The sequence below is a fragment of the Oncorhynchus mykiss genome, chromosome 28, assembly GCF_057628025.1.
Source record: "Oncorhynchus mykiss isolate SJ-2025 chromosome 28, ASM5762802v1, whole genome shotgun sequence".
Taxonomy (NCBI): Eukaryota; Metazoa; Chordata; class Actinopteri; order Salmoniformes; family Salmonidae; genus Oncorhynchus; species Oncorhynchus mykiss.
The window spans coordinates 34,445,533-34,460,763 of record NC_143049.1 but is presented as its reverse complement, the minus strand read 5'-3'; the positions used below and the strand labels follow the sequence as shown (position 1 = coordinate 34,460,763).

Below are 15,231 nucleotides of genomic sequence, written 5' to 3'. Positions count from 1 at the left end.
AAAGATTTTCAACCAAGACCACAGTTCTCACTACAATAGATAATACTAAACCAATATTCAGAATTCCTGACATTTCAGCATCAGCAGTGGACAGTGTTATTAGCTTCTTCAGGAGCTCTAGAACAAACAATGTATTTTGGCCTAGAAACTGTATTCCTGAAGAGACACAAATATTCTCTGATTGCCCCTATTTTCCATATAGTTAATCTTTCCATCAAATATGGGTTCTTCCTCAATGCTTGGTAGTCTGCTGCAATGATACCTGTTTTAAAATCTGGTGACCCAACACTGGTGGAAATTACCGAAATATGAGCATTCTTCCAGTGCTATGAAAAGTAGCTGAAAGACGGGTGGCTGATCATCTGACTGATCACCTCATTCAGGGCAATTCCATACATCAAATGCAATTTGGATTCAAAACTAACCATTCTACCGAAACAGCCAATTGCTATTTTCTGGAGTGCGTTAAATCTAAACTGGACATAGGTGGTGAAGGCGGCCCAGTCTTTTTGGATCTTAAAAAGGCCTTTGATACTGTGAATCATGAGGTCCTCCTATCCTCCTTGGAAGTTATTAGTTGGATGTATTCCTATCTGACGAACAGAAGCCAAAGGGTTCGTCTGGGGGACACTCAGTCGGACTCTTTACTATAACATTGGGGTCCCACAAGGGTCAATATTAGGCCCCCTTCTGTTCACCATCTATATAAATTATCTCCCACAAGTTAACATGTATGCAGATGATACAGTTCTGAATGTACACTAAAAAAATAGGCAATTGGTTGTTTACAAGTTAACTGGAGCTATGGTACATGTTTCTAAATGGATGACTAATTCTTGCCTGCATTTAAATATCGACAAAACTGTTTGTATGTACTTCTCTAAGAAATCCATATATTTTTTTCTCAACAAGCTATTCCTGTTAATGGGGAGAATCTGAAAGTTGTGTCTAACTTCAGGTATCTTGGTGTCATTTTGGACTCCAACTTGACATTTAAGAAAACAGTTAAACACGGTCAAGTTTGGATTATCCAACTTTAGTTTGATAAGACCTTTCCTTCGTCTGGAGGCCCTGCCTCATGCATGCTGTGATCTTCTCACATCTTAGATATTGCCTCACATGCTTGTCACTATTCTGAAACCAATTGAATCACTCTACAAACAAGCACTTAACATTTTTGATAACAAACCAAACAGTTACCACCATTGTCATATCATTTACAAACATCCTTTATTTAGTCTGGATAGCTCTAAGCGGTATGTTGTTGCAAGCCTGGTCTTTAAGATCCTGCATGGTCTTGCCCCTCCGCCCCTATGCTGGCATATCATGCTGAAGGAAAGCAACTCCAGGATAACAAGAGCATTAACTAGAGGGGATGGCGTGCTCCCTTTTCCACACAGTAAAATCGTCACAGTCCTAGTCATATTAGCAACCCATCCTAGTTGTTGCATCTTTAAATTCCCCATTGTCAGCTCTGTCACATATGAAACTGCTACCAGGTGCTCTGTTATTAAGAATGGTGTTTAGAATGGTGTTTTCCCAGGTGCTCTGTTTAGAATGGTGTTTTCCCAGGTGCTCTGTTTAGAATGGTGTTTTCCCAGGTGCTCTGTTTAGAATGGTGTTTTCACATGTGCTCTGTTTAGAATGGTGTTTTCCCAGGTGCTCTGTTTAGAATGGTGTTTTCCCAGGTGCTCTGTTTAGAATGGTGTTTTCCCAGGTGCTCTGTTTAGAATGGTGTTTTCCCAGGTGTTCTGTTTAGAATGGTGTTTTCACAGGTGCTCTGTTTAGAATGGTGTTTTCCCAGGTGCTCTGTTTAGAATGGGGTTTTCCCAGGTGTTCTGTTTAGAATGGGGTTTTCCCAGGTGTTCTGTTTAGAATGGGGTTTTCCCAGGTGCTCTGTTTAGAATGGTGTTTTCCCAGGTGCTCTGTTTAGAATGGTGTTTTCCCAGGTGCTCTGTTTAGAATGGTGTTTAGAATGGTGTTTTCCCAGGTGCTCTGTTTAGAATGGTGTTTTCCCAGGTGTTCTGTTTAGAATGGTGTTTTCCCGTGAATTGCATTTTGTCAATGTTTGAAAATGACGGTTTATTGGCTGCTTTATTCTGAGCACCGTGGTCATTCTGAGCACCGTGGTTGGACGCCCTAATGGGTTTATGTACCCAATGCACATGGGTCCGGTAAATTTCTCAAATGGCCATTAAATTTAAATCTTCCCAGTCTCGTTGTCCGGCGCAATTCTGGTCACCCTGACACGCACACATAGATACTTGCCCCCAATACACACTTTGGTACTGCAGGATGTGACATCTCGCCCCCGCACTCTTATGGGCATTAAGTTATGGGTTTCCACATCAATAGCAGGAATGATATGAGTTCCCCTCCGCAGAAGGTCTTTTGAAGGCTGATAATGTTAGGGGAATGTTCCCGGAAACAGAAAATCAACAACAACAGGGTGAAGTCGAGGTCAGAGTTGGTTTATCTCAGTGGAATGGAATGCTCACCCTTACAGTAGCAATGAGAGATACAGTACCTAGATATTTCTGAACTGTAAAAGCATAGCTTATTCACATGACGCTGCTTGAGAAGTCTGTCTGTCTGTCTGTCTGTCTGTCTGTCTGTCTGTCTGTCTGTCTGTCTGTCTGTCTGTCTGTCTGTCTGTCTGTCTGTCTGTCGTATTTTTACAACCACTTTTACAACAACATTTCCCCAAAGTCCCACTAGCTAGCTCAGCCTTTTATAAATCAAAGTCCCACTAGCTAGCTCAGCCTTTTATAAATCAAAGTGCCACTAGCTAGCTCAGCCTTTTATAAATCAAAGTGCCGTCTGTCTGCTACATTATTTTACGGATAATTACACACAATGTTATTGATGTACAAAGTGATTGTGTATTCGTTGCTTCTCTCTCTCCTTCCCTCCCTCCCTCATCTCTTTTCTCCTGTCAGGACCGTATCTACTGGACAGACCGGGAGAGAGAGGCGGTGTACAGCGCTAACAGGCTAACGGGCCAGGACATCAGCACAGTGGCCGAGCACCTCAAAGACCCTCACGACATAGTGGTCTTCCACCCGCTCCGCCAGCAACCAGGTGTTTCTGACTGTGTCTCTGACTGTGTCTCTGTCTCTGACTGTGTCTGTCTCCGACTGTGTCTCTGACTGTGTCTGTCTCCGACTGTGTCTCTGACTTTCTCTGTCTCTGACTGTGTGTCTGTCTCTGACTGTCTCTGTCTCTGACTGTGTCTCTGTCTCTGTCTCTGACTGTGTCTCTGTCTCTGACTGTGTCTCTGTCTCTGACTGTGTCTCTGGTCTCTGACTGTGTCTGTCTCTGACTGTGTCTCTGTCTCTGACTGTCTCTGTCTCTGACTGTGTCTCTGTCTCTGACTGTGTCTCTGTCTCTGACTGTGTCTCTGTCTCTGACTGTGTCTCTGGTCTCTGACTGTGTCTGTCTCTGACTGTGTCTCTTCCTCTGACTGTGTCTCTGTCTCTGACTGTGTCTCTGACTGTGTCTGACTCTGACTGTGTCTCTGTCTCTGACTGTGTCTCTGGTCTCTGACTGTGTCTCTGACTGTGTCTCTGACTGTGTCTCTGACTGTGTCTCTGATTGAGTCTCTGGTCTCTGATTGTGTCTCTGATTGTGTCTCTGACTGTGTCTCTGGTCTCTGACTGTGTCTCTGACTGTGTCTCTGACTGTGTCTCTGACTGTGTCTCTGATTGTGTCTCTGATTGTGTCTCTGACTGTGTCTCTGGTCTCTGACTGTGTCTCTGATTGTGTTTCTGTCTCTGACTGTGTCTCTGGTCTCTGGTCTCTGACTTTGTCTCTGTCTCTGGCTGTGTCTCTGTCTCTGATTGTGTCTCTGTCTCTGGCTGTGTATCTGGTCTCTGACTGTGTCTCTGGTCTCTGACTGTGTCTCTGTCTCTGACTGTGTCTCTGACTGTGTTTCTGGTCTCTGGTCTCTGATTGTGTCTCTGTCTCTGGCTGTGTCTCTGGTCTCTGACTGTGTCTCTGATTGTGTCTCTGGTCTCTGGTCTCTGACTGTGTCTCTGATTGTGTCTCTGACTGTGTCTCTGATTGTGTCTCTGTCTCTGACTGTGTCTCTGGTCTCTGACTGTGTCTGGTCTATGACTGTGTCTCTGATTGTGTCTCTGTCTCTGACTGTGTCCCTGGTCTCTGACTGTGTCTCTGGTCTCTGGTCTCTGACTGTGTCTCTGGTCTCTGGTCTCTGACTGTGTCTCTGTCTCTGACTGTGTCTCTGACTGTGTCTCTGTCTCTGACTGTGTCTCTGACTGTGTCTCTGGTCTCTGACTGTGTCTGGTCTCTGACTGTGTCTCTGACTGTGTCTCTGTCTCTGACTGTGTCCCTGGTCTCTGACTGTGTCCCTGGTCTCTGACTGTGTCTCTGGTCTCTGACTGTGTCTCTGGTCTCTGTCTCTGACTGTGTCTCTGTCTCTGACTGTGTCTCTGTCTCTGACTGTGTCTCTGGTCTCTGACTGTGTCTGTCTCTGACTGTGTCTCTGTCTCTGACTGTGTCTCTGTCTCTGACTGTGTCTCTGTCTCTGACTGTGTCTCTGGTCTCTGACTGTGTCTGTCTCTGACTGTGTCTCTTCCTCTGACTGTGTCTCTGTCTCTGACTGTGTCTCTGACTGTGTCTGACTCTGACTGTGTTTCTGTCTCTGACTGTGTCTCTGGTCTCTGACTGTGTCTCTGACTGTGTCTCTGACTGTGTCTCTGATTGAGTCTCTGGTCTCTGATTGTGTCTCTGATTGTGTCTCTGACTGTGTCTCTGGTCTCTGACTGTGTCTCTGACTGTGTCTCTGACTGTGTCTCTGATTGTGTCTCTGATTATGTCTCTGACTGTGTCTCTGGTCTCTGACTGTGTCTCTGGCTGTGTATCTGGTCTCTGACTGTGTCTCTGGTCTCTGACTGTGTCTCTGTCTCTGACTGTGTCTCTGACTGTGTTTCTGGTCTCTGGTCTCTGATTGTGTCTCTGGTCTCTGACTGTGTCTCTGATTGTGTATCTGACTGTGTCTCTGATTGTGTCTCTGTCTCTGACTGTGTCTCTGGTCTCTGACTGTGTCTGGTCTATGACTGTGTCTCTGATTTTGTCCCTGGTCTCTGACTGTGTCCCTGGTCTCTGACTGTGTCTCTGGTCTCTGGTCTCTGACTGTGTCTCTGGTCTCTGGTCTCTGACTGTGTCTCTGTCTCTGACTGTGTCTCTGACTGTGTCTCTGTCTCTGACTGTGTCTCTGACTGTGTCTCTGGTCTCTGACTGTGTCTGGTCTCTGACTGTGTCTCTGATTGTGTCTCTGTCTCTGACTGTGTCCCTGGTCTCTGACTGTGTCCCTGGTCTCTGACTGTGTCTCTGGTCTCTGACTGTGTCTCTGGTCTCTGACTGTGTCTCTGTCTCTGACTGTGTCTCTGGTCTCTGACTGTGTCTGGTCTATGACTGTGTCTCTGATTCTGTCTCTGACTGTGTCCCTGGTCTCTGACTGTGTCTCTGGTCTCTGGTCTCTGACTGTGTCTCTGGTCTCTGACTGTGTCTCTGGTCTCTGACTGTGTCTGGTCTCTGACTGTGTCTCTGACTGTGTCTCTGGTCTCTGACTGTGTCTGGTCTCTGACTGTGTCTCTGATTGTGTCTCTGTCTCTGACTGTGTCCCTGGTCTCTGACTGTGTCCCTGGTCTCTGACTGTGTCTCTGGTCTCTGACTGTGTCTCTGGTCTCTGACTGTGTCTCTGTCTCTGACTGTGTCTCTGACTGTGTCTCTGTCTCTGACTGTGTCTCTGACTGTGTATCTTGTCTCTGATTATGTCTCTGACTGTGTCTCTTGTCTCTGACTGTACTTCTTGACTCTGACTGTGTCTCTGACTCTGACTGTGTCTCTGTCTCTGACTCTTGTCTCTGACTGTGTCTCTGTCTCTGACTCTTGTATCTGACTGTGTCTCTTGTCTCTGTCTCTGACTGTGTCTCTGTCTCTGACTGTGTCTCTGTCTCTGACTGTGTCTCTGTCTCTGACTGTGCCTCTGTCTCTGATTGTGTCTCCGTCTCTGACTGTGTCTCTGACTGTGTGTGTGTCTCTATCTCCCTCACTAAGGCCCAGACAGCTGTAACCTGGGCAGTGAGGACAACGGTGGCTGTGAGTACCTGTGTCTCAAAGCCCCCCAGATCACAGAGCACTCCCCCAAATACACCTGCGCCTGCCCCACAGGACAGGACCTGGGCCCCGAAATGCGTGCCTGCATGCCAGGTGAGAGGGTGGGTGTTAGTGAAGGCTGGTGGGAGAATGGGTGTGGGTGGGTGTTAGTGGAGGCTGGTGGGAGAATGGGTGTGGGTGGGTGTTAGTGGAGGCTGGTGGGAGAATAGGTGTGGGTGGGTGTTAGTGGAGGCTGGTGGGAGAATGGGTGTGGGTGGGTGTTAGTGGGGACTGGTGGGAGAATGGGTGTGGGTGGGTGTTAGTGGAGGCTGGTAGGAGAATGGGTGTGGGTGGGTGTTAGTGGGGACTGGTGGGAGAATGGGTGTGGGTGGGTGTTAGTGGAGGCTGGTAGGAGAATGGGTGTGGGTGGGTGTTAGTGGGGACTGGTGGGAGAATGGGTGTGGGTGGGTGTTAGTGGAGGCTGGTGGGAGAATGGGTGTGGGTGGGTGTTAGTGGAGGCTGGTGGGAGAATGGGTGTGGGTGGGTGTTAGTGGAGGCTGGTGGGAGAATGGGTGTGGGTGGGTGTTAGTGGAGGCTGGTGGGAGAATGGGTGTGGGTGGGTGTTAGTGGAGGCTGGTGGGAGAATGGGTGTTGGTGGGTGTTAGTGGGGACTGGTGGGAGAAGGGGCTCAACTGGTATCGTTCCCTTTATTCCATTCTATCCTTTACCATAAAGCCCATCCTCTGATTTTAATGTGACCCCAGCCTCTACTACTGGATTTGACTTTATTTTAGGTTTTGATAAAACTATAGTAAAACTATATGATCACCTTAAAGTCCAATCGTGTTCTAGTCTAATCGTGTTCTAGTCTAATTGTGTTCTAGTCTAATCGTGTTCTAGTCTAATCGTGTTCTAGTCTAATTGTGTTCTAGTCTAATTGTGTTCTAGTCTAATTGTGTTCTAGTCTAATCGTGTTCTAGTCTAATTGTGTTCTAGTCTAATTGTGTTCTAGTCTAATTGTGTTCTAGTCTAATCGTGTTCTAGTCTAATTGTGTTCTAGTCTAATTGTGTTCTAGTCTAATTGTGTTCTAGTCTAATTGTGTTCTAGTCTAATCGTGTTCTAGTCTAATTGTGTTCTAGTCTAATTGTGTTCTAGTCTAATTGTGTTCTAGTCTAATTGTGTTCTAGTCTAATCGTGTTCTAGTCTAATTGTGTTCTCGTCTAATTGTGTTCTAGTCTAATTGTGTTCTAGTCTAATTGTGTTCTATTCTAGTCTAATTGTGCTAATATTGGTCTAGTCTAATATTGGTCTAGTCTAATATTGTTCAGGTCTAATATTGGTCTAGTCTAATATTGGTCTAGTCTAATATTGTTCTGGTCTAATATTGTTCAGGTCTAATATTGTTCAGGTCTAATATTGTTCAGGTCTAATATAGTTCAGGTCTAATATTGTTCAGGTCTAATATAGTTCAGGTCTAATATTGTTCTGGTCTAATATTGTTCTGGTCTAATATTGTTCTGGTCTAATCGTGTTCTAGTCTAATCGTGTTGTAGTCTAATCGTGAATAATGATAAGTGAGAAAGTTACAGAGGCATAAATATCGTACCCCCCTGTTAATGGTAATGGTGAGAGGTTAGATCATATCCCCAAGACATGCTAACCTTCCCTGTTATTGGTAATGGTGAGAGGTTAGATCATATCCCCAAGACATACTAACCTTCCCTGTTATTGGTAATGGTGAGAGGTTAGATCATATCCCCAAGACATACTAACCTTCCCTGTTATTGGTAATGGTGAGAGGTTAGCATGATCTTTGACCCTCTGTAACTCTCTCACTCATCATTATTCACGATTCATTCAGGATTATCTGTAACCATGGTAGCATCCACATTAATGTAAAAAAGTGTTTTGAAATATATTATATTCTTATTTACAATAAAAGTGACTCCAAAATGACACAATACATTATTTACCATTCATTTCTATAATATGAAACACAACCAAAACCGCCTAATGCATCTAACAAGTTTGTAGAGTCATTGTGTGCTAGGAATATGGGACCAAATACTAAACTTTTTTTTCCAGATGCGGGGACTAGATACATAAAGTGCTTTCATTTCCAAACAGTTGATGAAAATACCCTCAAATTAAAGCTGACAGTCTGCACTTTAGTCATAGTTTCCTTTCCAATCCAATGTGCTGGAGTACAGAGCCAAAACAACAATAAAAATGTGTCACTGATCCAATACATTTGGAGCTCATTCTATAAGTGATTTTTTTTTCTTCCAAATGACTTAAATGTGGGGACTAGATACATAAAGTGCTTTCGTTTGTAAACGGTAAAACAGATATGTATGAAAATACCCTCAAATGAAAGGTTACATTATGTGTTGTTGCATCTTATGAAACATTTGATCTCAAATCCAAAATGCTGCCGTGTTGAGCCAAATTCAAAGTTTTAGCTTCACTGTCCAAAATAAATTGATAAACTATAACTAATATTGACTTTCCTTCTTCCTCTAGCAAATGAGACCACTACCACATCATCGCCTGTGGCCATCACCACGGCCGCCAACGACAAGGTCTCCCCTCGCACTTCTGGGTCGTCCCAGGCAGACGCCGGGGTGCCCCACCTCCTCCCAGCCCCCTCCAGCACCCCCGAGCCCCCCCCTAGCTCAAAACCTGGGGTGGAGGAGAAGGAAGGCCGTGGTTTGGATCCCACTGCTGACACCAACATCCTGGTCACCTCCACCACAGTAGGCTTCGTCGTCAAGGAGGACAGCAACCTCTCCCACCACTGTGAGTGTGTGGGTGTTTGTATCTGTGCAGTATGTTTGTACTCTGTTCAACAGATGTAAATAAGTGGCAGTTAGCTACATAGTAAAATAGATTTGACGGCACACCATAAAAAGGCTTCAATTATTCATGTATTCCCCTTATTCAGCAATTAGCGTGGATGTGTAATTTTCAATAATTTAGAGAAATAGAAACAACAGTTCACCTAGCAGGCATGATCATATAAAATGTCATTATTGTGTGTGAGTGTGAGACTAGAAGTGGGTATATAGACTACATGACCAAATGTATGTGCTCCTCGAACATCTCATTCCAAAATCATGGGCATTAATATGGAATTTGTCCCCCCTTTTACTGCTATAACAGCCTCCACTCTTCTGGGAAGGCTTTCCACTAGATGTTGGAACATTGCTGTGGCGACTTGCTTCCATTCAGCCACAAGAGCATTAGTGAGGTCGGGCACTGATGTTGGGCTATTAGCCCTGGCTCGCAGTCGGCGTTCCAATTCATCACAAAGGTGTTCGATGGAGTCAGGGCTCTGTGCGGGCCAGTCAAGTTATTCCACACCTATCTCTACAAACCATTTCTGTATGGACCTGGCTTTGTGCACCGTGGCATTGTCATGGAAACAGGAAAGGGCCGTCCCCACAAGTTGGAAGCACAGAATCATCTACAATCAAATCAAATCAAATCAAATGTATTTATATAGCCCTTCGTACATCAGTTGATATCTCAAAGTGCTGTACAGAAACCCAGCCTAAAACCCCAAACAGCAAGCAATGCAGGTGTAGAAGCACGGTGGCTAGGAAAAACTCCCTAGAAAGGCCAAAACCTAGGAAGAAACCTAGAGAGGAACCAGGCTATGTGGGGTGGCCAGTCCTCTTCTGGCTGTGCCGGGTGGAGATTATAACAGAACATGGTCAAGATGGTCAAATGTTCATAAATGACCAGCATGGTCGAATAATAATAAGGCAGAACAGTTGAAACTGGAGCAGCAGCACAGTCAGGTGGACTGGGGACAGCAAGGAGTCATCATGTCAGGTATTCCTGGGGCATGGTCCTAGGGCTCAGGTCCTCCGAGAGAGAGAAAGAAAGAGAGAATTAGAGAGAGCATATGTGGGATGGCCAGTCCTCTTCTGGCTGTGCCGGGTGGAGATTATAACAGAACATGGCCAAGATGTTCAAATGTTCATAAATGACCAGCATGGTCGAATAATAATAAGGCAGAACAGTTGAAACTGGAGCAGCAGCACGGCCAGATGGACTGGGGACAGCAAGGAGTCATCATGTCAGGTAGTCCTGGGGCATGGTCCTAGGGCTCAGGTCCTCCGAGAGAGAGAAAGAGAGAAGGAGAGAATTAGAGAACGCACACTTAGATTCACACAGGACACCGAATGGGACAGGAGAAGTACTCCAGATATAACAAACTGACCCTAGCCCCCCGACACATAAACTACTGCAGCATACAGTGCCTTGCGAAAGTATTCGGCCCCCTTGAACTTTGCGACCTTTTACCACATTTCAGGCTTCAAACATAAAGATATAAAACTGTATTTTTTTGTGAAGAATCAACAACAAGTGGGACACAATCATGAAGTGGAACGACATTTATTGGATATTTCAAACTTTTTTAACAAATCAAAAACTGAAAAATTGGGCGTGCAAAATTATTCAGCCCCCTTAAGTTAATACTTTATAGCGCCACCTTTTGCTGCGATTACAGCTGTAAGTCGCTTAGGGTATGTCTCTATCAGTTTTGCACATCGAGAGACTTTCGCAAGGCACTGTAAATACTGGAGGCTGAGACAGGAGGGGTCAGGAGAAACCGTGAGAAAGTTGTCCGGCTGCGGGGACTGTGCGAGGGGATTTATACTAACGTTACTATCTGTACTTACTGGTGGCACAGACGCTGTTTCATCCTTTCCTACACTGAAATTACCCTTGCCTAGCAATTGCGTCTGAAGCTGGGCTTGTAGCACAGCTATCCTCGCCGTAAGGCGAGTACAGAGACTGCAATTAGAAGGCATCATGTTAATGTTACTACTTAGCTTCGGCTGTTGGAGGTCCTGACGAATCATGTCCAGATAAAGCGTCCGGAGTGAAAAAGTTGAGGAGGGATACAATGTCATTGTATGCTGTAGCGTTAAGATTTCCCTTCACTAGAACTAAGGGGCCTGGCCCGAACCATGAAAAATATCCCCAGACAATTATTCCTTCTCCACCAAACTTTACAGTTGGCACCATGCATTGGGGCAGGTAGCTTTCTCCTGGCATTCGCCAAACCCAAATTCGTCCGTCGGACTGCCAGATAGTGAAGTGTGATTCATCACTCCAGAGAACGCTTTTCCACTGCTCCAGAGTCCAATGGCCGCTTTACATCACTCCAGCCAACGATTGGCATTGCACATGGTGATCTTAGGTTTGTGTGTGGCTGCTCAGCCATGGAAATCCATTTCATTAAGCTCCCTAAAAACAGTTATTGTGCTGAAGTTGCTTCCAGAAGCAGTTTGGAACTCTGTAGTGAATGTTGCAACCGAGGCCAGACTATTTTTACACACGAGCTTCAGCACTCGGCAGTCCCTCTCTGTGAGCTTTTGTGGCCTACCACTTCGCGGCTGAGCCGTTGTTGCTCCTAGACGTTTCCACTTCACATTAACAGCACTGACAGTTGACATGGGCAGCTCTAGCAGCACAGGAATTTGATGAACTGACTTGTTGAAAAGGTGGCATCCTATGGTTATGGTAGTGAGAATGCAGAGGGGAGCAGCTGGTTATGGTAGTGATGAAGCCGAAGGGAGCAGCTGGTTATGGCAGAGGGGAGCAGCTGGTTATGGCAGTGACGAAGCCGAAGGGAGCAGCTGGTTATGGCAGAGGGGAGCAGCTGGTTATGGCAGAGGGGAGCAGCTGGTTATGGCAGAGGGGAGCAGAGGGGAGCAGCTGGTTATGGCAGAGGGGAGCAGAGGGGAGCAGCTGGTTATGGTAGTGATGAAGCAGAGGGGAGCAGCTGGTTATGGCAGAGGGGAGCAGCTGGTTATGGCAGAGGGGAGCAGCTGGTTATGGTAGTGATGAAGCAGAGGGGAGCAGCTGGTTATGGTAGAGGGGAGCAGCTGGTTATGGTAGAGGGGAGCAGAGGGGAGCAGCTGGTTATGGCAGAGGGGAGCAGCTGGTTATGGCAGAGGGGAGCAGCTGGTTATGGCAGAGGGGAGCAGCCGGTTATGGCAGAGGGGAGCAGCCGGTTATGGCAAAGGGGAGCAGCTGGTTATGGCAGTGAGGAAGAAGAGGGGAGCAGCTGGTTATGGTAGTGATGAAGCAGAGGGGAGCAGCTGGTTATGGTAGAGGGGAGCAGCTGGTTATGGTAGAGGGGAGCAGAGGGGAGCAGCTGGTTATGGCAGAGGGGAGCAGCTGGTTATGGCAGAGGGGAGCAGCTGGTTATGGCAGAGAGGAGCAGCTGGTTATGAGTGAGGAAGAAGAGGGGAGCAGCTGGTTATGGTAGTGATGAAGCAGAGGGGAGCAGCTGGTTATGGTAGAGGGGAGCAGCTGGTTATGGTAGAGGGGAGCAGAGGGGAGCAGCTGGTTATGGTAGAGGGGAGCAGCTGGTTATGGCAGAGGGGAGCAGCTGGTTATGGCAGAGGGGAGCAGCTGGTTATGGCAGAGGGGAGCAGCTGGTTATGGTAGTGATGAAGTAGAGGGGAGCAGCTGGTTATGGTAGAGGGGAGCAGCTGGTTATGGCAGAGGGGAGCAGCTGGTTATGGTAGTGATGAAGTAGAGGGGAGCAGCTGGTTATGGTAGAGGGGAGCAGCTGGTTATGGCAGAGGGGAGCAGCTGGTTATGGCAGAGGGGAGCAGCTGGTTATGGCAGAGGGGAGCAGCCGGTTATGGCAGAGGGGAGCAGCTGGTTATGGCAGTGAGGAAGAAGAGGGGAGCAGCTGGTTATGGTAGTGATGAAGCAGAGGGGAGCAGCTGGTTATGGCAGAGGGGAGCAGAGGGGAGCAAGCAGCTGGTTATGGTAGAGGGGAGCAGCTGGTTATGGTAGAGGGGAGCAGAGGGGAGCAGCTGGTTATGGTAGAGGGGAGCAGCTGGTTATGGTAGAGGGGAGCAGAGGGGAGCAGCTGGTTATGGCAGAGGGGAGCAGAGGGGAGCAGCTGGTTATGGCAGAGGGGAGCAGAGGGGAGCAGCTGGTTATGGCAGTGGGGAGCAGCTGGTTATGGCAGAGGGGAGCAGCTGGTTATGGCAGTGAGGAAGAAGAGGGGAGCAGCTGGTTATGGCAGAGGGGAGCAGCTGGTTATGGCAGAGGGGAGCAGCTGGTTATGGCAGAGGGGAGCAGCTGGTTATGGTAGTGATGAAGCAGAGGGGAGCAGCTGGTTATGGTAGAGGGGAGCAGCTGGTTATGGTAGAGGGGAGCAGCTGGTGGAGGTGTGTGTGTGTGTGTGTGTGTGTGTGTGTGTGTGTGTGTGTGTGTGTGTGTGTGTGTGTGTGTGTGTGTGTGTGTGTGTGTGTGTGTGTGTGTGTGTGTGTGTGTGTGTGTGTGTTATAGAGAGGTAGGTATAGGGCAGGAGGTGACTGTGTACTAATGGAGGCTTTATAGAGTTTATGAATAGAAGGGTAAGGACAGTGAGTGCCAATGTAGTACAGCCCTGTGTCAGGGGTCATGAAGGGTAATACAGCCCTGTGTCAGGGGTCCTGAGAGGTAACACAGCCCTGTCCCAGGGGTCCTAATGGGTAACACAGCCCTGTCCCAGGGGTCCTGAGAGGTAACACAGCCCTGTGTCAGGGGTCCTGAGAGGAAATACAGCCCTGTCCCAGGGGTCCTGAGAGGTAACACAGCCCTGTCCCAGGGGTCCTGAGAGGTAACAGCCCTGTCCCAGGGGTCCTAAGGGGTAACACAGCCCTGTCCCAGGGGTCCTGAGGGGTAACACAGCCTTGTCCCAGGGGTCCTGAGAGGTAACAGCCTTGTCCCAGGGGTCCTAAGGGGTAACACAGCCCTGTCCCAGGGGTCCTGAGAGGTAACACAGCCTTGTCCCAGGGGTCCTGAGAGGTAACAGCCCTGTCCCAGGGGTCCTAAGGGGTAACACAGCCCTGTCCCAGGGGTCCTGAGGGGTAACACAGCCCTGTCCCAGGGGTCCTGAGAGGTAACACAGCCCTGTCCCAGGGGTCCTGAGGGGTAACACAGCCCTGTCCCAGGGGTCCTGAGAGGTAACACAGCCCTGTCCCAGGGGTCCTGAGAGGAAATACAGCCCTGTCCCAGGGGTCCTGAGGGGTAACAGTCCTGTCCCAGGGGTCCTGAGAGGTAACACAGCCCTGTCCCAGGGGTCCTGAGATGTAACAGCCCTGTCCCAGGTGTCCTAAGGGGTAACACAGCCCTGTCCCAGGGGTTCATAGGGGTAACACAGCCCTGTCCCAGGGGTCCTGAGAGGTAACACAGCCCTGTCCCAGGGGTCATGAGAGGTAACACAGCCCTGTCCCAGGGGTCCTGAGAGGAAATACAGCCCTGTCCCAGGGATCCTGAGGGGTAACGGCCCTGTCCCAGGGGTCCTGAGAGGAAATACAGCCCTGTCCCAGGGGTCCTGAGAGGTAACACAGCCCTGTCCCAGGGGTCCTGAGAGGTAACACAGCCCTGTCCCAGGGGTCCTGAGAGGAAATACAGCCCTGTCCCAGGGATCCTGAGGGGTAACACAGCCCTGTCCCAGGGGTCCTGAGGGGTAACACAGCCCTGTCCCAGGGGTCCTGAGAGGTAACACAGCCCTGTCCCAGGGGTCCTGAGAGGTAACACAGCCCTGTCCCAGGGGTCCTGAGAGGAAATTACAGCCCTGTCCCAGGGGTCCTAAGGGGTAACACAGCCCTGTCCCAGGGGTCCTGGGGGGTAACACAGCCCTGTCCCAGGGGTCCTGAGAGGTAACACAGCCCTGTCCCAGGGGTCCTGAGAGGTAACACAGCCCTGTCCCAGGGGTCCTGAGAGGTAACACAGCCCTGTCCCAGGGGTCCTGAGAGGTAACACAGCCCTGTCCCAGGGGTCCTGAGGGGTAACAGCCCTGTCCCAGGGGTCCTGAGGGGTAACAGCCCTGTCCCAGGGACCTGAGGGGTAACAGCCCTGTCCCAGGGGTCCTGAGAGGAAATACAGCTCTGTCCCAGGGGTCCTGAGGGGTAACACAGCCCTGTCCCAGGGATCCTGAGGGGTAACAGCCCTGTCCCAGGGGTCCTGAGAGGTAACACAGCCCTGTCCCAGGGGTCCTAATGGGTAACACAGCCCTGTCCCAGGGGTCCTGAGAGGTAACACAGCCCTGTCCCAGGGGTCCTGAGAGGTAACAGCCCTGTCCC

At 48.7% G+C, this 15,231-nt stretch overlaps 1 protein-coding gene across 1 annotated transcript in view; it reads left to right on the top strand.

The window, feature by feature from the left end:
- Positions 1 to 15,231, top strand: part of LOC110508229 (low-density lipoprotein receptor-related protein 8-like) — a 174,640-nt gene that overhangs the window by 152,332 nt on the left and 7,077 nt on the right. The window contains exons 14-16 of the mRNA XM_090225168.1: positions 2,940 to 3,081; positions 6,082 to 6,234; positions 8,645 to 8,920. Of these exons, the coding sequence (XP_090081294.1) occupies positions 2,940 to 3,081; positions 6,082 to 6,234; positions 8,645 to 8,920 (571 nt within the window). The remainder of the gene's footprint in view (positions 1 to 2,939; positions 3,082 to 6,081; positions 6,235 to 8,644; positions 8,921 to 15,231) is intronic.